Source organism: Diabrotica undecimpunctata, chromosome 6, assembly GCF_040954645.1.
Source record: "Diabrotica undecimpunctata isolate CICGRU chromosome 6, icDiaUnde3, whole genome shotgun sequence".
Classification (NCBI taxonomy): Eukaryota; Metazoa; Arthropoda; class Insecta; order Coleoptera; family Chrysomelidae; genus Diabrotica; species Diabrotica undecimpunctata.
Genome location: NC_092808.1, coordinates 99834326 through 99857393, shown reverse-complemented (window position 1 = coordinate 99857393; position 23068 = coordinate 99834326). Strand labels below are relative to the sequence as shown.

Genomic DNA, 23068 nt, shown 5'->3' with positions numbered 1-23068 from the left:
ATTAGGAGGTGCGTCATACCCTTATCAGTTTCTTCTAATGCTTTTATTCGTTCAGTAAGGAAGTGAATTTGTTTTTATAAATAAAAATGTAATTAGCTTTAATGACCATATAATGGAATACGAGTTTGAAGAATAAGTTAATCGAAAAATTAAATAAAATTGGTTATCACAAAATATCCAAAATATGATATTTTGAGGTACATCAATTTTTGACGACGAAGTTGACATCCGTCCATTTGCCTACGCCCATGACGACACCGAAATTCAGGCAAATTTTATGACACTTCATGATTTATTACTCTACACTCATTTGAAACCAATTATAATAATATTTAACCACTTTTAGTAGTAATCATTGTCTTGTTAATATTATGCATGTTCTGTTAAATAAGTTATCAGTGATATACCAGTGATTATAAGTTCACTCAAACTTTTTCTTAAGAAAATATTTGTATACACTAGTTTATATTTGTGTAATCTACATTAAAGATAAGCTATCAATAATATCTCCACCTGTCTTTTTTTTTAAACAATATTTAATCAGATACTAGAAAATTTAACAAACAGCTGTTGTTTAAAAAAATCAAAATGATTTGATGGTAGGTTTAAGTTCTTTTAAAATTCATATTTAACAACTTCACCTAAAATACATGCATAAGTATTCATTGTACATGCTTGTGCCCAGGACGGGTTTCGTCTGCTCGTGTTGTATGGAAATTCGATGCAAAGTCAGTGTTTTTGGGGTCGCGTTTTTAGGACCACGCGGTAAATAAATTTTTAATTTTTATTTTTGAGTATAAAATTACTTTTATTTATTATAAAAATTAACTATTTTAAACAAATGTTTTATAATGCAATGTTTTCATTTTCATATTTTTCGTTATTTGTGCATAATGCAATCTATAGTTTCTGCATCCACATGAATATTTACAATCGGTTTTGTATCCACAAAATATCAATCTTATGAAGTTAGGTGGACCAGTTATTGTGTCAGTTTTATATTAATTTAAGTTTGTTCTTAAGTTTCCATTTTCAGCCTGTAGAGTTTAAGCCATCTTACTCTCTTGCTTGAGCAAGTTTTGCAACTAAAGATATACTGTCTTTAAGTGCTACGTAAACACATCGACTATTAAGAGAATAATTTTGCTAATGACAATTTTCCTTGTTTTTTGAAATTGCCATTAAATAAATTCGATATCTTTATGTCTCTGCCAACTGAGTCCTAATATGTTTATACTCCATGGGACTACCATGGATGGATGGAATAATGAATTAGTATTCTAGATACTTAAGTAACGAGTTTAAACTCATTTTGTATCTAATTACCATGAAATTCTAGGAGATAAAGTTCCTCACAAGATTAACCCTGGGCATAACGTACTATGAGGCCATCGCCGTCACGATATTCGCTTACAGCGACCCCAAAAACCACCGAGTAACGAGTTTGCACTGATTTGATATCGATCAGAATAAGGACTTCCATAACAGGAGACGAGGCCTGTCCTGGGCACCAAGTGGTTCTGAGTCCATTATCGGCGTCGTCATGATATTCATATTCAGCGGCCCCTAAAACCTCCGAGTAGTAATATTGAACTTATATCTGTCAATTATTGCCGAATTAAAAATTTATTATTTTCCATCGCTTCGAAATGCACTTTAGAATATGTATTTTTCTTGAGCAATAATGCAATTTTCATTTCGATATCACCAGTTTCTTCTTTTTCTTCTTCTTCTTCTTCTTCCTCTTTATAAGCCATTCTGTTTGTTGATTGGCGGATTAATACCTCTATCGAAAGTTGTCTCCTCCATTCTGGTTATGTGGTTATTCGATTCTTTTTTTCTATTAAGTGTCTATTAGTTTATACACTGTAGGATACATTTTCATCTGATATCTTCACTTCTCCTTCGATTTCTTAGGGTATTTTCTGTAATTCTTCTCAGTACTCGCATCTCTTCCGTTTCCAGTAGCGTTCGTGTTGTGACTGTGTCGGGCCTTGTTTCTGAGGCATATGTCATTATTGGTTTTACACTTTATAAACTCTTTACTTCATCTCAGTGTCAATGTGTCTGTTTCGCCATAGAGTGTTATGATCAGTTTAGGGCACGAAATTGCCTAACACTCTTTTAAATCGGATGCAACAAGTTTCATTGAGATCCATCCAACTGCAAAAAATTGGTAGGTTTTGGATTTTTACGGCTTCATTGCCTAGTCTAATTATATATTTTACCATTATTATTCGTCTGTTACCCATATTTATACATTCCATCATACTGTTTGTTTTTGGTTATCTTGCGTATTTAGATTAGTAATTTTTTTATTTGTGTCTTTTTTTTTTCTCCAGATATTTTTCCTTGTTAATTTATTGTAGTAGAGACTTTACAACTGTTGTTTATCCTCAAGTTATATTAATCTATTTGTTTTTACTACTTTAGGATCGAAAATTTGTTTACCATATCTTTATTTTAGATTTTTCTAGTTATAATAATAATGGGATTAGCATAAAATTAGATTTTTATATTTCTTTATCGTATTCTGTTACAAATTGTTTATACAATTTTTTTTTGATGATATTTAGTGTAAATTTTTTTAATATTCTTTGACTATATTCTATTATTCAAGTTTATATCACTAAAATGATGTTTAATCATCTATATGCGTACTTTATTCTGAATCTGTAATATTTTTGTATAAAACTAAGAGATATTAGGTAATATTAAATAAATTCATTATTAATTTAATTAAATATGCATTATTTTATTTAAAACCATTATTGTATAAAATGTGATTTTTAATCATATGGAATAAGTTTTGAGAATAATCATTTCTGGATCAGAAGTTTCCACCCTGAGCTTCACAAACATTGGGTTTATTATCTTTTAATAACTCGCAAATAGTAGCAACAAAATCCTGGGTAGCATCATTTTCCAAATCCGGATCATAAACACCATTAAATCGTATCTGTGGTACGTATGCTAGTTTGGGAGTCAATTCTGATTGCCTCTCGGAGTATGATAACAAAAGTTCATCTGCATGGGATCCTTCTACACAAACTTGAAGGTCATCAAAAGAAATAGTACCTCCAGAGCACTGTAAAAATTTTTATTAAAAGATTATTAATTTAAATAAAACGTCATAAAAGTGCGGTACTTAATTGAAAAAACAATATTAAAATTAATCAGTTTCAAACATTCAATTTCAAGTTACTCACTATTGTTATTTTTACAAAAACAACATAATATCCAGATGTCCTTGGAATTACTTGATAGTCAAGTATAGTAGTTTGACTGATATAAATAAAAAAATATGAATTACATCGATTTTTTTACATGGTCGAGCACTGCTGTGCCCTCAGTAAACATTATTCAATAACTGAATAATGATATAAATTGCATTTTAATGAGTAACTATAGCAGAATTCGTTAGTATTTATTTGTAGATAATAATATACCATATCTTATAAATATATTTATGAAAAAGACAGCAAAGATTTGAATGAAATCTGAATTTGTTTCGAAACTATCTTACCGAAATATATTTATCTTATCTAATAAATATATCTTATTTTTTACTAGTATTAAAAATTGGTTACTGGTTTTAGTAGGTCTACTCCTATAGGAGGTCTAGGCTGGTCTAAACTGCTCATTAACGAGGACATACTTTGGCTCGAAATAAACCGATTGCGATTCCAAAGCCCGCCCTGGTGTCTTTCTTAATAGCTCGCTGCAGCACACTGACAATATCAGTGCAAAATTGTGCATAAACTCGGTGCTGTTTATTTGGAATGTCTTTAATTGATCGGACAACAGATGAAAGTTTTTGTTGGGGAGTAAATATTGTCTTTTTTCCTCTATTTAAGATTTAAGAATGTTAGTGACACCTTTAATGTAAGCAAGAAAAGCTTTCGTATGATGAGTTTTCTGAGTCTTTGGGTTAAGATTTAGTGGAAGATTAATGTCTGTGGATGCTGCTATTGATGTGATTTTTGCGGTAACTGTTCTGGATGAGGGCTTGTTTTAAAGTAGAGAGCTCAGTGAGGCTACTTGCCTCATCGCAAAGGGGTGAAGGTGCATCATCTGAAGACAAGGGTATTAACGACTGAATTCATTTGTGAAGGTGGATGATTAGAGTTGGCATAGTAACTATTGGTATGGGTGGGTTTTCGATATACAGAACGATGAAAACCTTGGAATTGGTCTTTCTTTATGATAACGTCGACAAACGGTAGGGATGAATCAGTTTTCACCTCCATCGTGAACTGGATACTATGTTTTGTTTTTAAACCAGGAGGAGTAAACTAAAAAGTTTCACAGCCAAGAAAGTCGCTAGAAAATTCAGCAAATATATTATATCTTCTTTTTGGGTTGATCATGACGGCCTTCGACGGTTATCCATAAATATTATAGCATTATAAAATTATTGAAGGTAAAAAAAAATAAAAGGTAAATTTGAATTACTCCTCCTGGTTTAAAAACAAGCCATAGAATGTATACCATTCAGATGGTTTGAAAAGACACCAATGCATCCCTGCCATGGGGACAAAAATGATGAATGTATCGTCAATATATCGTAGCCAATATTTGGGTTTGAGCATTGATGTGAATAGTGCTCGGGACTCGAAGTCTTCCATAAAGATATTGGCAATTATTGAAGATAGTGGGGAGACCATTGGGGCACCATTTATTTGTCTGTAGAATTAAATTTGGAAGATGAAATTAAGTGTTGCACATACAATGTTAAATGAGAGATAAATGGTCTTGCTGACGAAGGATGAAGCATTTTCGGCGAAAGGTTGTAGAGTTTTGGCCAAGTACTTGGGCAATGGTTATGTAGGGTAGTTGTATGTACTGACAATGGGACGTAAAGAAATATCGGGTTTGTGAATTTTGGGTAAACCGTATATTAAATGTGTTCTGGAAGACTTTTCACGAGGAATAAGAGATTGTTTGTTGTTTTCTTCAGATAGATTGTTGGATTATTAGAAATTGGTGTGTAGTCTGGAGTATTAATAAGATTTGATAATTTATTAATGTAACAATGAGTATTTAAGATGACGGTGGCATTGTCTTTATTTGCGGGAAGAATGACTAGATTTGAATTTGACTGAAGTTCTTCCAGGGATTTTTTCTCGGATTGGCTAATGTTGGCAGTAGAAAGCAATGAGTTTCTAGGAATCCTAGAGATGTCTTGTGTAGTTATTTCAGCATCTTCGGAAGGTAAACTGGAGATGGCTTTTTCAGTTTGACAGATGATTGTCTCAATTAAAATGTGACTTGGGGTAACAGAGTAATTGAATAAGTGATCAAATTGATTTAAAATAACTGATATAATTCCATGTTTACCAACAATCCTGGCATATCTAAATAGTAAAGTACCAATTAAAAAAAAAATGAAGATATACGCAAGCTAATCGACTACACACCAGAGGAAAAAACATTATTTTTTAAAGAGATTATGCAGTAATCTACTACTCATCTGATTAATGATGATTAATGCTTTTACTTTGTATGACATTTGATAAAGACAATAAACTATTGACTTAAATAAACATAACATGATTCAAGAAAAAACGTTTACAAGAGAATGTGTTTCTGAAATAACCGATTCAATTATTCCAAACACACACACTTTCTACGCAAGTGTTAATATTCAATCCTGAACAGCCCTTCGACTGCCTGTATTTAATGCCTCCTTTTTGTTTTTTAATATCGGTACTTAATTTCGTCCCCCTATAAGTACTTAAAAATTAGTTCGCATCGCGAGGGTTTGTTTAGTCTAGCTCCAGGAGAGTCCAGACAAATAAAATTGTTAAAAAATACTTGCTCGATTAAAATAATCAAATAATAACCTAATAATAATATAAGTTGATAAAAACTTACATCCTTGGCAATATCCAACAACTCCTCAAAAATGTTATATACGCTAGCCTGGGACAAATAGCACTGCAAAAAGCTTATAAGATCTGATTGTACTGGATTTTGGTCGATAACACAAGCGTGTATTCTATTAATATAGCATTCGTTATCTCCATGTTGACAAGTATATTTTATTGTTCCATTGGGTAGTTTTTCATAATTCTACAAATGAATATAAGAAGAACAATTTATAAAATTGTTAGTTATACAATATAAATATGGTTTATTTTGTATTTGTGTAAAGTACCTTGCTTTACCGGATTTTACTTACCTTTTATTTACCTGTTTTTTTAAGGATTAATTTTTGTTATCAACAAAACAGGTCATTAAAGGTAGAAAGTTTCTTTCGTCTCATGTGTTTTGTACACAATTATGAATGAAAGTTGATTTGTGATAAGTAGGTTTTTTGTTTGGAATAATAAAGAGAGAACTGTTTGATTGGTTAAAAAGAAATTATGGAAGGGATTAGAGATTAAAGAAATTTTTAGAAGCTGAAAGGATGGGGATATGCTGTTTGACTTTAAGCAAGAGAACATCTAATCCACGAGAAGAAATATAGTGCCGGTAGTTTTTTTGAACGATGAAAGAGAATTTTAATTTTTGAGAAATCGTTTAAATGAAAGTCAGAATAGTGCTACTATTTGAATCCTGAGTTGGAGAATTGGCAATATAACAATTTTGCAGAATTTGTAAGTAAAAAAACAAATTACTATTCCTCGGGAGATTTATAGCTAAGGAGAATTTGGCAGCCAAAAGGAGATAAAAACGGATGTTAAGACCCTTTTTGATCAATAGTCCTGTTTTTATAAGCAGAACCACGAAAGAAGTTTTCGCTAGAGAGCTATTTAAAGTTAATAGTTTCTGTTGTTAATTTTATGTGTAAAGGCTATATAATTTAGGATAACATTTATTTCTAAGGGATCTGGTTATTTGTATAAAAATTTTCAAAGGTATTTTATCATTATTTTTTAATTGTATGGCACACATTTGAATTTTTTTATTTATTTCCTTTTACTCCTCTTGTTATTGACAACTATAAAAAGTAATGGTTTTTCTAAACTCAAAATAAGAACCCAGATATAAGAAAACATATAATTATTAATTTGGTGTCTATATCACATATTCATAATAAAATTTAATAATTTTTTTTTGTTTTTGGTTTGTTAATTATGTTAAATAATCAGATAATTTGCTAATTGATTTCAAAATTACAATATCAAATAAAAAAAAGGGAACCCTACAGATGAGCGAAGACATGAATATTAAATGATTTGTAACGTCAAAAACTCTTGTAAGGGTACTAGTCTTCTGCTCCCTGTAAAAGTCATGAACATGGAGGCAATTTATATCAAATTAGGTAAAAACTTTGCAGACTATTGTGTTCCTGTTGCGGCGATTTGCTCCTTAATTAACGCTGACAAAAATTTCGTTAGCCGAAAGATTGAGTTGATATAGTTGTTAATAGATGCCCAGATCTTGATAATAAATAGACATAAAAATGCAGGTAAAATTGTTGTATGTCGCCAAAATTTCAAGACGTTATTACCACAGATACGAGAGATAAATGTAAACCAAGCATAATAACCATAAAATAAGCATAAAATCAGAAACCTGTTTTCTTAAAAAACCAAGGAGAAGGAACTGAGTTCTAAAATAAGCTGAGTAGCACCTTGGGGGATTTCGGACTTTACCAGACGAAATATAATGGTATAAGGGAGCCACGACGTGAGGGAGATGGCAACCTCGCTAAGGAGGTTGCTGAAAGTCTTTGGATGGTTCGTGTGAGTATGGTTTTTCTGATGAATGTGTGGAATGAAGAATGGAAATCGTGTGATAGCAAAATATCAGAAAAGATGGTATGCCTTGACCAGCGATTCCATTATGATGTCTGAAGTGTTTGATGAGGGACCATACCGGAGTGGTGACGGGACGAAGTGTAAAAGTCCCCAGAAACTCGTCCTGGAAGAACTTAGTTGACAAAAATAGACAATAAATTGGATACTCTATTCGAATCATGTTGATTTTCTACGCAGATATTGGCATGTAAGAATGACGCCAGCTGAGCAAGAGAAAGCTGCATATTGGATAGGGTTAGGTTACTGGCAATTAATAGTTATTAATTTTGATCTATTGCTCCTACTACAGTTGAGAGACTAATAGAGACAGTTTTGAGATGACTGACATGGCAAACGCGTTCGATATATTTGAATGACGTAATTGTAATTAAAAAATTATTTGATAAGTTTTAAAATAATAACGTTTAACTTATTTAAAATGAAATTCAAAGTAGTTCAAAATACAAAAAAGGCCTGTTAACACTTTTACACATATCCGTATGGTCTAAACTTTTGGACCATACAGAGAAATCTTGCGTTACTTACGTTAGTTATGACGGTGAATAGTAAAATTTTTCTACCATGTTGATTTTTATTTCACCTATAAACTGCACGAAGAAAAAAAAATATGTCGACGAGAGAACGTTACGAATCCATGACATTACCAGACAACATATCCAGATTACCTGCGATGGAATGAAAGAGTGATCTAAATATAATTATCGATAAACTAAAGGCAATAGAAAGGTACGAATTTAAAAAAGTAACTAAATTGTGGGATATGCCTAATCAAGAAGCAAAAACCCTATAACATTAAAACCTTAATATTAACCGACTGAGTATTAATAATTTATGTTATACTCGTATTATGCACTTGCCACGGTGTGAGGTGTGACCATTAACACTTTGGCTACTGTGTGTACCATTTCCGGTACACAGTTGATGTTTACCAGAAACTGCGTGTACTAAATTTGATCACATGAAGTGGTAATGTTTCAAGCTGTGTGTACGTTTGGTAAACACAGTTTTGATGCTTTTATATACGCATCTAGGCTCCTACAGTTTACGGCTAAATTCTGGCGAAGCAGTTTGAGACTTATTCAACAGATAGCCGTACTATGACCGATTTTTGTTTTGTTAGGTCTTCTAATTTGGATGGGGTTGAATCGTAAACCTACTTTGAAAGATTATTTTAGCACCAATATGCTGTACAAAAAATGAAATTGGAAAATTTGTTCACATGTCCAGGATAAGGTTTGAGCTCCTTTCGTCCAATTTGCACTTCTCAAACAACGAAATTGCCTCAGATGATAGACTCAAAAAATTCCTTCCTTTGTAAAATTTGCTAATCAAGAAGTTCCAATCAGAATATGTTCCTGACAAGAATGTGTGTATAGATGAGACGATGATTCCTTTTCGAGGATGACAGCTTTCGTCAATATATACCGGGGAAGCGCCACAAATACGGCGTAAAACTATTTAAGTTATGTGGAGTTAAAGGTTACACATACAATTTTAAAATTTATACAGGAAAAGAGCAAACACCTAATGAAAAGCCAATTGGTGCAAAAGTGGTGCTACAGCTTATGGAACCACTTTTACATTCAGGTCGCGTCCTGTGCACAGATAATTATTACGCTAGCGTGCATTTAGCACATGAACTTCTGAACAAAGATACACATTTAATAAGCACACTGAGAAAAAAACAGAAAGCATAATCCGAAAGTAGTAAGTGATGGTAAATTAAAAAAGGGGTGAATTAGTCATGGGACAGTAGAAGCAACAGTAAAGTCATACTTGGAAAATGGAAAGTCAAAAGAGATGTCATGTTTCTCACTACGGAGTCTGTGCCTGTAATAGTGGATGTGCCAACAAAAAGGGGTGTGGTGAGAAAGCCTTCCACCATCGTGCGGTATAATAATGTAAAATCATTTATAGACGTCTATGATCAAAAAGCATTATATTCATCAGCAATGCGTACGGGTATTAAATGGTATTGGAAAGTCTCAATAGAACTTTTGGTTAATACATCTATTATAAATGCACATACTGCATACGAGGCTATAACAAACACAAAAATAAGTGTCACTAAATTTAGAGAAGAAATCATGTATGAATGTAGAAAGTATGATCGTTGTGTTAACCAAGAAAGAAATCACAAACTTTGCGAAGTGGAACAGAGAGGTCGTTGTACAAGATGTTATACAATTAATAGTGATAGAAATGGACGTAACTTTGTTATAAAAGAAACAAAACGTGTTAAAACATCTTGTCTAGCTTGCTGTGAGAAGTTCTTGTATACCAATTGCTTTTTTGACACTCATTACTGTCACGCAAAAAAATGAGCATTGTGTCCAAAAATGGTTCACACAGTTTCTAAGTAGATAATTACGCGTTTATTTCTGTCACAAACTGTATGTACCATTTTTTGACACGGCCTTTACACATGATTTTTTTTTCAAAAAAATACCTAAATGTTTGTGTTTACATGTTTTTAGTATTAAATATTATGAATTTCATCAAAATATAGTTTCAGTTTCAGACAAAAAACTTCAAATTTATAGCCAGGTGCCAAATTGTTAAACTATAACAAGACCTTTATACAGTTCCGGAAGATATATTGTAGATTATTTATATAGACAGATTATTTTATATTATTATGTAAATATGTGATAATAAGATTACTGCCCAATACTAATTTTAACTCACCTCAAATCCATACGGTACTAAATCCAATTTAAAGCTGTCTCCCAATTGTTGGTATCCAGGGTATAGTTGTTCCAGAATAAAAACATGGCAATCTGGACACAATCCTTCGTAATACAGAGTCAGAGTTAAATCTGAATCCTAAAAAAATTAATACAATACACATTTCACAGTTGATAATATTATATATATATATATATATATATATATATATATATATATATATATATATATATATACGTATATATGTCATCGATGGGGCTTTAAGTTAAACTTTTAAGTTTATAATAATTCAACCTCTAAAATAAGATGTATATCTTAGACTTCAAAGAATTAATAATAAACCCTACCTGAACAACACTGCACGAAACGCACAAAGAAGCTGCTATTAATAATACTATCTTTGAGAACATTTTTAAAGCTTAACGGTAAACATTGAATACAATTAGCTTTTATATTGTTCCTATTATAAAACTGGAGTACCTCTGAAAATTTAATCATATTAAGATAATAGACAATTTATTGTATGAACTATTTTTCTTATTCGGAATCTATTTGCATTTTTGGATACTTTAATGTATCTATAAAAACAGGTGTTGAAGAAGATAATTGTAATTATGTAGAAATCTATAAGCACATGGGAAAAAGACCAGTTTATTTAATATCAATATTAAATAAACGAATAGAATATTATAAAATAGAAGACGAATTTGTAGTTAACTTATTAGATAGGTAAATATTATAAAATATTTGCCAAAATATCAAAGTAAATTCTAAATGAGTTTAGTAGTAGTAATGAGTAGGGCAAATAAATTAATTCTACATATGCAAACAATGAAAGTGAACTTAAACATTGAAAAATCCGAAGAGAAGGGATCCGATTGATTTAAGCATACAGCTAAAAACTTTATAGTATTATTGAAATCTCATATTAGTACTAAAATGTATCTAATATTTATTTTATGCTAGAATTTACTCAACATTGTCTGATAAATTTAGAAAATACATAACTAGGATTTAAACAAGAAGTGCAATACAACAACAATTATTATGCAATTTATGAATATTTTCTTTGGAAGAAGTTTGAAAACCTTACAAAAGAGTTATTTTGTTTGTTCCGGAGAAGAGTTTTAAATGTGTGTTTAGATTTAAATGTGCAAAATTTACATATAGCCCAGTCTGGTTATACAAAAATCATCGATTTCACGGCAAAATGTTTCGCAGATATCTGAAGCTTTTAAGACATAGGTGGGGGTTACTAGATGACGAATAGATAAAAAGATACTCCTATTTTTACCTTGCGTGTTTTTTAAACAATAATTTATGGTCAGAATTTGATTTTTTATCTATAAATTTTTTCCCTTATAATTTAAATAAACAATATTTATACCATTTTTTTATATCAAGAATATCTTTATTTTCCCGTTTTTTCAATTAAAATTGATTAATAATTTACGGAGATATTTGCAAAAAAGCAGTTTATTTGCACTAATTTATAAATTTAATTAATTTTTTAAATAACAAAATAAAATGTTATTAATACATTTCAACATTGAGAAATTACCGTCCTTTAAATTTGTGCGAAATTTCCCCCCGATCGGTCAAATAGTTTAAAAGTTATTCAATTTGTTTATCCCTGGGACTAATTATTTAAACCATTGAACTTGCCCTATGAATGATACCAGATACATTTAACAAATTTCATAGGATTCTCTAAGACTTATTCTATCTCAGAAGTTAAATGAATATTGAGTTTTCATCGAAATTATGTATAAAATAAACGTTTGAAAAAGGGGTATGTTTTTTACTTATAAACAATTGTAATAACTTCTACATTTTTTAAGCTACAGACTTGTACGTACAACCATTAGATAGCTGGTAAAAAAAATCACATTTAACAAAAAATAAACCTTCTACGAACAATAGGAACGAAGTTAGCGACAATTTTTTTGTTAATTATATCTCCATTGTTTATAAACATTAAGAAGTAAAAGTTGCAAAAATTTTGAATGAAAATCTAAACTTTATATTGAATTTTATAGCTGTAAAATTCATCCAATTTTTCGAAACTTAAAACCTTTCGAAATGAAGTTACTTTCGAAAGATCGACATAGGAAAGTGGAGGGGAAACTGTTTTAGCTCCTCACTGCAAAATTTAATATTATGGTTACGGATTTATCATTCAAAAGCTTCAACAGTTCTGTAAGAATTTCATCAGGTCCATTTGCTTTTCCGTTTAGCGTTTCTTATTGCGTATTCTACTTCTTCTTTCAATATGTCTGGCCCAGTTGCATTGATTATCTGAGTTAAGTTGTTTCTATCGTCTTCAAATAATTCATTCAGGTATTCTGTCCATATTTTTATTTGATTCTCTAGATCTACAATAAGATTTCCATCTTTGTCTTTAAGTTTACCTATTTGGCATTTCTTTATGCTTCCTGTTATCTCTTTTACTTTTTTGTGCATATTGAACGCATCGTACTTTTTCTCATAGGTTTCCATTTCTTCACATTGTTCTTTAATCCACTCCTCTTTGGCTTCTTTTATTCTCTTTTTTATGTTTTTATTTATTTCTTTGTATTTGTCTGGGTAATTTTTCATCTTTCTTCTTTGTTCCATCAAGTCTAGTATATCTTGTGTCATCCACCCCTTATTCTTTGTTGTTGTTTTTGTAAGATGTTTCTTTCCTGCTGTTTGTATAGCTGTATTTATGTACTTTAATTTTTGGTTAATGTTGTTTGTATCCTTAATTTGTTGCTGCACTGAACGGAGATTTTCATTTATTTCTTCTCCTGTTTCTTGTCGTATATTTTTGTTTCTAAGTTTATTTAAATCTAGTGCCTTTCTGTGTGGTCTTCTAATCTTTTTTGGTCTCGCCTCTATCACAGTAACTACCGGGTTATGATCTGAGCCTATATCAGCTCCTGGGTACGTCTTAGTACATTTAACAGCATTATGATACCTCCTTGCTATCATAAAGTAGTCTATTTGATTTCTCACTATTTTTTCTTTGGTATGTTGTGGAAATGTCCATGTATATAACCGTCGAGGAGGTAATTTGAAAAAGGTATTTGTTATTACGAAGTCTTCACTTTGGCAAAATTGAATCAATCGATCTCCTCTGTCATTTCTGTTTCCAAGCCCATATTTTCCTACTTGTTCTCCTACCTTAACTTGACCCACCTTGGCATTAAGATCGCCAATTAATATGTTAATGTATGGAAAGACTGAGTTAATAAGTGAAGACAAACAACCTGCAACAAAAAGGTTCAGACCTGACAGTGAAGTCGAATCAATGATCCAAATTTTAACTTTTAAACCAATGTATGTAAAGAAAACAAAAAAAAGTAAAGTTCAATAAACATTGCAAAATTTAATAAGGCAAGTGATGAAAAAATCGACTTATTTTATCAAAGCAGTAAGGCAGATTAGATTAATATTGTATATCATATTTGTAAGAAAAATAGAATAAAAATCAATATTGTTAATTATAAAAATACAAACAATTATAATTAATATAAGGAATATAATAATATAATGTGTAAAAAATTACCTGAAATTTAATTTTTAAAAAAATATAAGTATTATTATATCATTGATATAAAATGAAAAAACATATGTTGATTTTCCGGGATTTTCCGAGATTTGTGGGGGGTGAAAATTATGTCATCATTATTAATACTGCGACAGACTATTCGAGCAAATAAAAAAAAAGTAAGTATTTAGGGTGAATTTCAAATGGACTCAATTTTTCCGAGTTTTCCCATATTTTCCGGCCAGTGAAAACTATGTAGATATTTATATTTCGATTATATTTCGGTTAATGTTTATAAACAATGGAGATATGATTTTTTTAAAAATAGTCACCAACTTCGTTCCTATTGGTCATAGAATATTTTTTATTTTTTAATGTGAGCTTTTTTACCAGCTATCCAATGGTTGTACGTACAAGTCTGTAGCTTGAAAAATATAGAAGTTATTACAATTGTTTATAAGTAAAAAACATACCCCTTTTTCAAACGTTTATTTTGTAAATAATTTCGATGAAAACTCAATATGCATTTAAATTCTGAGATAGAATCCTATGAAATTTGCTGAATGTGTCTAGCATCATGCATAGGGCAAGCTCAATAGTTTAAATAATTAGCCTCAGGAATAAACAAATTAAATAACTTATAAAATATTTAACTGATCGAGGGGAAATTTCGCACAAATCTAAAAGATGGTAATTCCTTGATGTTTAAATGTATTAATAGCATTTTGTTTTCTTAATAAAAAAATTAATAAAATGTATAAATTAGTACAAAAAAAACTGATTTTTTGCAAATATCTGTGTAAATTATTTAAATAAAATTTAAATTATTTGACATAAAAAAATGACATAAATATTGTTTATTTAAAATATAAGGGAAAAAATTTATAGACAAAAAATCAAATTGTGACCATAAATTATTGCTTAAAAAAAACGCAAGGTAAAACTAGGAGTATCTTTTCATCTATTCATCATCTAGTGTCCCCCACCTATGTCTTAAAAGCTTCAGATATCTGCGAAACATTTTTCCACCTTTTTTTTAACTAGACTGGTCTAATAAGTTTTAATAGTATTATATAAAGTTAGAATATCATTGTTTTGTTAAAGGGTCATATTTGGGTTATATAATTTTAATTAAATATATCAAGCAATAAAGCAATAAGTAAAACAATCTTTACTGTGTATACCAAAAAGATAAAATATGTAGATATCAAAACTGTAAAAAGTAAAGATTAAACAGTAAGAGTTAAGTAGGGGAAGGGTGTACAAAAAATGACATAGTGGGATATAATGACATAGTGCTTGTATATACCGAATTCGTTGTTCAGGCACAGTATATCGCTAAAGAATATTCTAAAGCGATATACTGTGGTCCAGGAGTGCTTAGAAACGAATATCTAATTGTGGCGTGGGTACCAGTCGTGCTAGTTTGCATTCAGTTCCGCTTCATCGGTTACAGTGGGAGCACGTTCGATTATGTTAGTTTAAACATTTATGATAAATTATGAGGATTATTGTTTTCCTATTTCAAATTTAGTATAAATAGTATAGTAGTAGTATATAGTAGTAGTAGTATAGTATTTATAGATAATTTATTGTTTTGTCAAAAATTGTATTTCTTTAAATTAAATTCATGTGTGGTAAAATAACATAGGGGTGTAGAGGGCAAAATGGCATAGTATGTTATTTTACCTGATCGTATATAGATAAAAATAATGTGCCTTACAAGTGGATAACATTTCTGTTTTTTTACAGAATATGCCGCGTACACAAGAACGACCAATAGGCAATCATGGGATACAGATTCTATGGATTCTAAGGCAATAGAAGCTGTTAATAAGGGTGAAATGGGGTGGCTTAAGGCATCAAATCTTTTCAATATACCTCAAGCAACCTTAAGAAGGCATGCCTTGAAAAAAAAATAAAAATTTAAAAACAGGCGAAAAACGGCTAGGTAGGTTTAAACATACTTTCCCATAGAAATACAAAGGCAGTTGGTTGAACATTTAAAAATGCTAGAGTCAAGGTTCTTTGGACTAACGAGACGGGACGTATTAGACTTAGACGTAATAGACGTAAAAAGGAATTAGCTGATCATAAAACAGCAGGAACTTTATGTATTCCTCAAGAGACTGACTGGATGACGGGTCCAGTGTTTTTACAATGGTTGCAGCATTTCCAAAAATATGCGAAGACATCTTCTAACGAAAAGGTTTTGTTAATTGTGGATGGACATTCAAGTCTTAAATATCTTGATGCTTTTCTGTACGCCAAAGAAAATGGTATTGTACTTTTATGTTTGCCGGCTTACTGTATACATCAGATGCAATCTTTCGATGTAGCGTTCTTTGGTCCACTCAAAACTTATTATGACCAATAAATAACCAAATGGCCTAAAGCTCATCCTGGTTGAGTTGTGACTCAGTTTTAAATTAGTGGTCTTTTAAACGAAGCCCATGGAAAAGTAGCTAATGTATCTACCCAATAAACCCCGATGTGTTCCCCGACTACATGTTTCAAACATCTGAAACTACAAATATTGTGGTAGATAGTGTCAAACCTGCTGTAAAGGTTTATGATAATAATGAAGATCCTTGACCTTCCTCTTCTACCATAAAAGTCCCTAATTTGATGACAGCTCAGTCAAACTTGCAAAATTCAACAAGTGGCATTTTAGTAGTGGTTACTCCGACAGTTTTAGGTCCAGTTCCAGTCGGATCATTTGTTTCCAGCTAGGGAAAAATAAAGGCAAGGAAACGTCAAGGCACTTCTATTCTTAACCCAACTCCAAATTTGGAGGAGGCAAAAGAAAAAGCAAACCGAAACCAGAGATCTCTCCAAAAATTAAAAGAGCGGTAAAAAGGAATGTTTTTATAGAATGCGAGTCGGAAAAGGAAAGAGTACCTTTTTGTAGTAGTTTGAAGATGCGTTTTCATTTTTTGAACGCGTAGATTTGTGGGTTCCCCCTCCACTCGCCACTATTAGTCTTAATTTGAACCATATTTTTGACAATTTAGAGAAGATTATATTATAGTGTAATGTTTGTACTGTGCAACTTTTTGTACAAAAACTACGAATCCTTTTCTTTCAAATGCCGAAAATTGCGTTCCTTAATTGTTATGAACAAATTAAATGCGAATTAAAAAAAACTAACGCCAACTAAAAACTTGCGCCAAATTATCTTAGAACAACCTTTTTCTTTTAAAATTCGTGTAAAAACGTCAGCTTTTCGAATATGAAAAAAGATTTGATCTACGAGCAATAGTATAAAAGTTATTTTAAATGTTTATAAATCAAAAATAATCGTAAATTATCAAAAGGGTTTTGCGTTATAAAAATTTGTTTTTTAAATTTTTTTGATATATAGTGATAGTTTAACTGTTAAACTTTCATTCACTTTGCTTAGATTTAATGTATCTTCATTATTTTCTGACTAATGTTATTGCAAAAAAAGGTCTCTGGGATAAACAAATAGAATAACTTTTAAACTAATTAATGAATCGATCTAAAATATTAAGAGTCAAGAACCAAATACCCAACTTTGGACAGAAAACAAATGCCTAGGTTGGGCATTTTTACAATATTTATAGACAAATAACGCTTTTGCCTTCTTTTACAATTTTTAAAGCAACAAATTAATATTTTATTTAATATTTTTATATTTTAATAAATAGAAGATAGATAGATAAATATAAGATAAAGTTTTGTGATTTTAACATAAATATTTTTTTATGGTAAGATTTAGCTTTTCAATGGTAAGCAAAAAACTAAATCGTTAGTAACTAAACAAGGAAAACGAAATTTATGGAGAAAACATATAAAACATGTAGGTTTTCTTTATATAAGCCTATAATAACTAAAAAATTGTCAGATTATCTGGATTAAGTCACGCTCCCGAACAGGGTCTCTTTCTTGCTTCTTTCTCTGTACTATTTATAGTATTTAACATTTCGTAAGTGTTTTGATATTTATTATTTATCATAATAATTTGCTTTTTTAAAAGGATATGTAAATAAAACTGTAACTTATAATATTTTACAGCAAGAACTCAAGAGCTAAATATACTATTTGGTTTTCAGATATATGAAATCTTTACAACAAATTTATAAGTTAAAACTATTTAACCACTTTCAGTAATAATCACTTTCTTGTTATTAAAATTGCATGTTCTCTTAAATAAGTTATCAATGATATTACAATCAGTTCACTAAAACTTTTTGTAAGAAAATATGTTTATAATCTACTAAGTTTAGATTTGTGTATCCGACATTGAAGATAAGCTATCGATAATATCTTCACCTGTCTTTTTTACGAAATAATATTTAATCAGGTACTAGAAAATTTAATACACAACTGATTTTTAAAAAATTACTATATTAAAAATATCAACATTAGATTTACTGAGAAATGACAAATAAAGAGTGCTTTAAAATTGAATTATAGAAACTTCCATGCTTTAGAGCAGTGGTCGCCAACCTCTTCAATGTGTTGAGCTACTTTGTTAATTTTGGAATAAACAGCGAGCTACCCACACGCAAGCCACGTAACGCAACGTAAATGAAATAATCCACAGTTAATCTATCATTATATGTATTTATTTTACTGTTTAACTGGTAATACATAATACATAGGTACTAATAATAAACTAATAACAACATAACTAATATTACTAGTACGTACTTGTTCATAGCTACATTCCTACCTATCAAACGAAGGTATTTGAAAAATAAACACAAACATTTATCCAGCCACAACGGCATGTCACGTATGATTTAAAAATAGTTAATAATAACAACAAAAAAGTAACGCACTATCATAAACATAAACATTGAAAAATAAAAAAGCACGTTCAATGAGAAGGCTGACACTCAGACTCATCGATAATTTTTTTAATGTTTGCAGTATAATTTGATGCAGCCATTCGAATACAATTATCCAAATGTTCATCTGTAAGTCGATTGCGATATTTGTTCTTAATAAACTTCATATTGGAAAAAGAAGATTCACACAAATAGGTTGAACTAAATAATGCTTTCACTTTCAAGGCAACACGGCATAGAACTGAATATTTGTCTTTACTTACAATAGGCCAGATACATTCAGTACTTGAGACTAACGATTTTAGGGCTAAATCATTTTGAAACTCAATGACTTCCATTTCTGTTGCAGCGAGGTCTTCGCCAAAGTTCTGCATAACACAAGCTGCAAACTGCTGGATATCAATTTCCATAAAGGGTGAAACAACAAACTGCGCTACTAAAGCCATTTCATTGAAATCCTTAAAACGATTTTTGAAGTTACTCTCCAGGATAGAAATTATTTCTACATGATATTTGTTGTCATAGGGTTCTAATGGATTTTGAGATATTTTTTCTGAAAGAATAGGAAAATGCTTGGAATCGCTGTTATTTAGGTTTTGTTCCCAAAACTCCAGCTTTTTGATAAATGCTTTTATATCATAAATCATTTCCTCTAGTTTTTTGTCTCTCCCCTGAAGCTGCAAATTAAGTTTAATTTCTCTGTAATGTCCACGAGAAAACCAAAATCTCTAAGCTAGATTGAATTTTCTAGTTCCGGAGTCGGTTCATCGCGTTGTTTGAAAAATTGAACTATGCCAGATAGGACATCATTAAAACGTTTCAGCACCCGTACTCTACTTAACCATCGGACTTCAGACTGAAGAAGTAGGTCCCCGTATTGACAGTCAACTTCAACGGCCAAGGTTCTGAATAATCTTCTTTGTAACGCTTGAGCTCTAATCTTGTTCACAATTTTTACCACCAGTTTCATAACGTTGTTTAGTTTCAGGAAATTTCCACATAATGCTTGCTGATGGATAATGCAGTGGTAACAGAGAAATTGCGGAAAAGTTTCATCTTTACGACATAACGCCACCAGACCCTTATCACAACCCACCATAGCTGGAGCGCCATCGGTTGTCAAGCCTACCATTTTCGATATTGGAATTTTCTCGGAAGAAATAATATTTTTTAAATGAGAAAACAACTCCTGTCCAGTAGTGTGCCCTTTCAGTGGAATGAACTTCAAAAGATCTTTTTTAATCGTAAAATCACTAAAAACCATCCTGACGAACACGGCCATCTGGGCAGTGTAAACGACATCTGTTGATTCATCCAGTTGAAGTGAAAAATAAACACAGTTATCTAAGTCAGTTCTTAAGTGTAAAAAAATATCATTGCTCATTACTTCTACACGTCTCATCACTGTATTAGCAGAAAGTTGCATAGATTTTATAGCTGAAACTATCTCGTCTTTATTTCCAAAGTTGGCAAATAACGAATCAGCAGCTTCTAAAAACGCCTGTTTTATCATTTCCCCGTCTTCATAAGGTTTCTTTTTTTGTGCAATTATCTGGGACACACGGTACGATGCTTCAGTTGCAGCCTTATTTTTGTCGACTCTTCTTAAAAATATTGATTGTTGTCCAATTAACTGTTTTTTTAACTGTTTCAGTTTCACCTTTCTGGCTGCAGAATGTAGTGGGAATGATTTTTCAAAATTAGAATGTACAGTTTGATGATGTCTCACAGTATTACATAACAAACACACATTTTTATCTTTAACTTCTGTAAAAAGTATTGTTCTTCCCATTCTGAATGAAAGTGGTATGTCTTTAACTTCTTACAACTGCTTGCCATAATATTATTTTTGTTGTTCTCTACTAACCCAACCGCTGGACGTTGGTTACGCGTTCAGTTTTAAACTAAGCGCAATGTCGCCGCGCCGTGCGTATTTATCCCGTTCAAAGCAATCCAGATCGTTCTCGAACACCAATGCGCTGGTCCGGCTGGTCGGTTCTATAAATAGCCGATTGTAGCTTGACGGCGTCAGGGGCAGATCGCTCACCGCAACGTTGCCGCTGTTTAATATTATGACAATTAGATTTTTTTGTGGAATTTTCGGAAGCTTCTCTGATTTTTGTAGTTTGTATTTTTTAAATTAAAATCGTTATGAGAGCTACCAGAATTGCCTCCGCGAGCTATCGGTAGCTCGCGATCGACAGGTTGGCGACCACTGCTTTAGAGAGATTCATGCAGAACTTTTAAATATATTGAGCATCATATTTATTTTAATTCTCTATTATAACGAATAGATTCAGTTACATTAGAATTATAAACTGGACTTCTGGACATTCAAATAAAAAAGTCACAACTCTAATAAGAGATTTACTTATACAGGATGTTTCACGACGAGCTTACACTATCTATATATAGGAAACTACTTTTATTATTATTACTACTATTAAAAGACAAGAAAACTCATTGATCCCTATACTCTTAATTTATTCACAAATAAAATCGTCAAAGGCGTTAACAAAGGAACAGGATACAGAATGGGAAATAAAGAAATAAAAATACTCTGTTACGCAGACGATGCAATATTGATAGCCCAAGATATAGATAGTCTGCAAAGACTGGTCCACAGATTTAACATAAGAGCAAAAGAATTTTATATAACAATCTCATCTTAGAAAACTAAACAGTAGTAATCAGCAAAGATCCAACCTGATGTAAAATAGAAGTTGATGGCATCAGTATTGATCAAGTAATGGAAATAAAATACTTTGGAATTACTCTCTTCAGCTATCCAGACCTCGACAAAGAAGTGAGAGATCAAGTACAAAAAGCAAATAGACTGGCAGAATGAATTAATAATACTATATGGCAAAACAAACACATTAACACTGAGATGAAGTCAAGAATTTATAAAGCTAGTTTAAGATTAATAATGGCATATGCTTCAGAAACAAGAACCGACACAGCCACAACGCAAAAGCTACTGCAAACGGAGATAAGAGTAATGAGAAGAATTACAGAAAATACCCTGAGAGATCGAAAGAGAAGTGCAATGTATGAATGAATGAACACAAAATAGAAAAACGAATGTAATAACCATATTAGCAGAATGGGGGAGATCTATGTCGTCAAAATAGCAAGAGATAAGTTACCAATCGGCAGAAGAAGTATCGGATAACCGCGTAAAACATGGAGTGACAACCTTCCATAGAGGTATTACTCCGTCAGTAAACAAGCAGACAAACAACAGAGATAAATGGCGAGAATTAGGAGAGGCCTATATTCGGCAATCCGAATAAAGAAAAGGCCTTAAAAAAACAAGCAAAATTGCTTATAAAGAGGAGGAATAAGAAGAAGAAGAAAAGTTATAAAGAAAATATTTTAAAAGACTTGGCACTTCCGGTTTAACCGTATATATTATTATGTACCGTATATGTATAAGGTACTATAAAACTTCATACTTTTTGAGTTATTTATTTTTTTTTTCAAAAATTTTGACATATAGCGATACATTTTTTAAAGGTAATACCTCATCAATTTACAAAGATCTTCTTTTTTTTTTCACACAAGGCATAGGCACGTTCTTTCAGGAATTTATATCGAAATCGAATTTCTAAATATATGATATAAAGGTGATTCACAAATGATACGTCATTTCTTTAAACTTTAAACCATAGTAAGTTAATAATGTTAAATGAAATACCCTGTATTTGATAATTTTAATAAAAAAAGAAATCAGTTGTGTTTTAAATAATATTAGAGTTCCCTATACTTAGAGATAATACTTTTGGAGATAATTGTGGTTTAATGTTAAAGATAGATAATTCATTGTTTTATTCTATAAATAGCAGGCCGTGTATTAAAATGTCATAGTTGTAATTATTTGTAACGATAAAATGTCAAGAGGATAATGAATGTTTGAAGAATATTATATGGTGTGACGAATCAAAATCTATAAAAAACGAAATGTTTAATAGGCACAATTCGCATTACTGAAGGTAAATCAACATTTAACAAGAGTACGTGGTTTTCAGGAGAGATGAAAGTTTAATGTCTTTATCTACTCTCTGCATGCAAAGGTTTTTAAGACATTATGATTATTAATGGATGATTTGACAGGTTTGTCTCTATCTGTCGAAATTAAAAAAAAAAGATAAATAATTCAAAAAGTATGTAGTTTTACCTCCGGTATAACCAGAAGTGGCACATCTGTTAAAATAGGTTCTTTAAGTTTTTCATAACTTGTTATCTCCATAACTTTATTT

General features: G+C 31.1%; 1 protein-coding gene and 1 long non-coding RNA gene across 2 annotated transcripts in view; one reads left to right on the top strand and one right to left on the bottom strand.

Annotated features, from left to right (window-relative positions):
* The first annotated feature begins 570 nt into the window (after window positions 1–570).
* LOC140442747 (uncharacterized) overlaps window positions 571–23068 on the top strand; it is a 23891-nt gene continuing 1393 nt past the window's right edge. Inside the window, exons 1-2 of the long non-coding RNA XR_011951135.1 lie at window positions 571–765; window positions 15742–15940. This is a non-coding gene — a long non-coding RNA (uncharacterized lncRNA). The remainder of the gene's footprint in view (window positions 766–15741; window positions 15941–23068) is intronic.
* Window positions 2731–10939, bottom strand: LOC140442746 (gamma-interferon-inducible lysosomal thiol reductase-like). Its single transcript, XM_072533721.1, has 4 exons — window positions 10805–10939; window positions 10458–10595; window positions 5878–6075; window positions 2731–3088 (listed from the first exon to the last, which is right to left on the bottom strand). The coding sequence occupies exons 1-4, from the start codon at window positions 10865–10867 to the stop codon at window positions 2831–2833; spliced, it is 657 nt and encodes a 218-aa protein (XP_072389822.1). The 5' UTR covers window positions 10868–10939; the 3' UTR covers window positions 2731–2830.

What these genes read in the sequence shown, in the direction of transcription:
- LOC140442746 (XM_072533721.1), bottom strand. Translation starts at nt 10,867, where the DNA reads ATGTTCTCAAAGATAGTATTATTAATAGCAGCTTCTTTGTGCGTTTCG. An exon ending in TAGTACCGTATGGATTTGAG is followed by an intron (nt 6,076 to 10,457) that starts GTGAGTTAAAAT and finishes ATTCATTTGTAG; the next exon opens with AATTATGAAAAACTACCCAA. An exon ending in TGTTGGATATTGCCAAGGAT is followed by an intron (nt 3,089 to 5,877) that starts GTAAGTTTTTAT and finishes AAATTTTTACAG; the next exon opens with TGCTCTGGAGGTACTATTTC.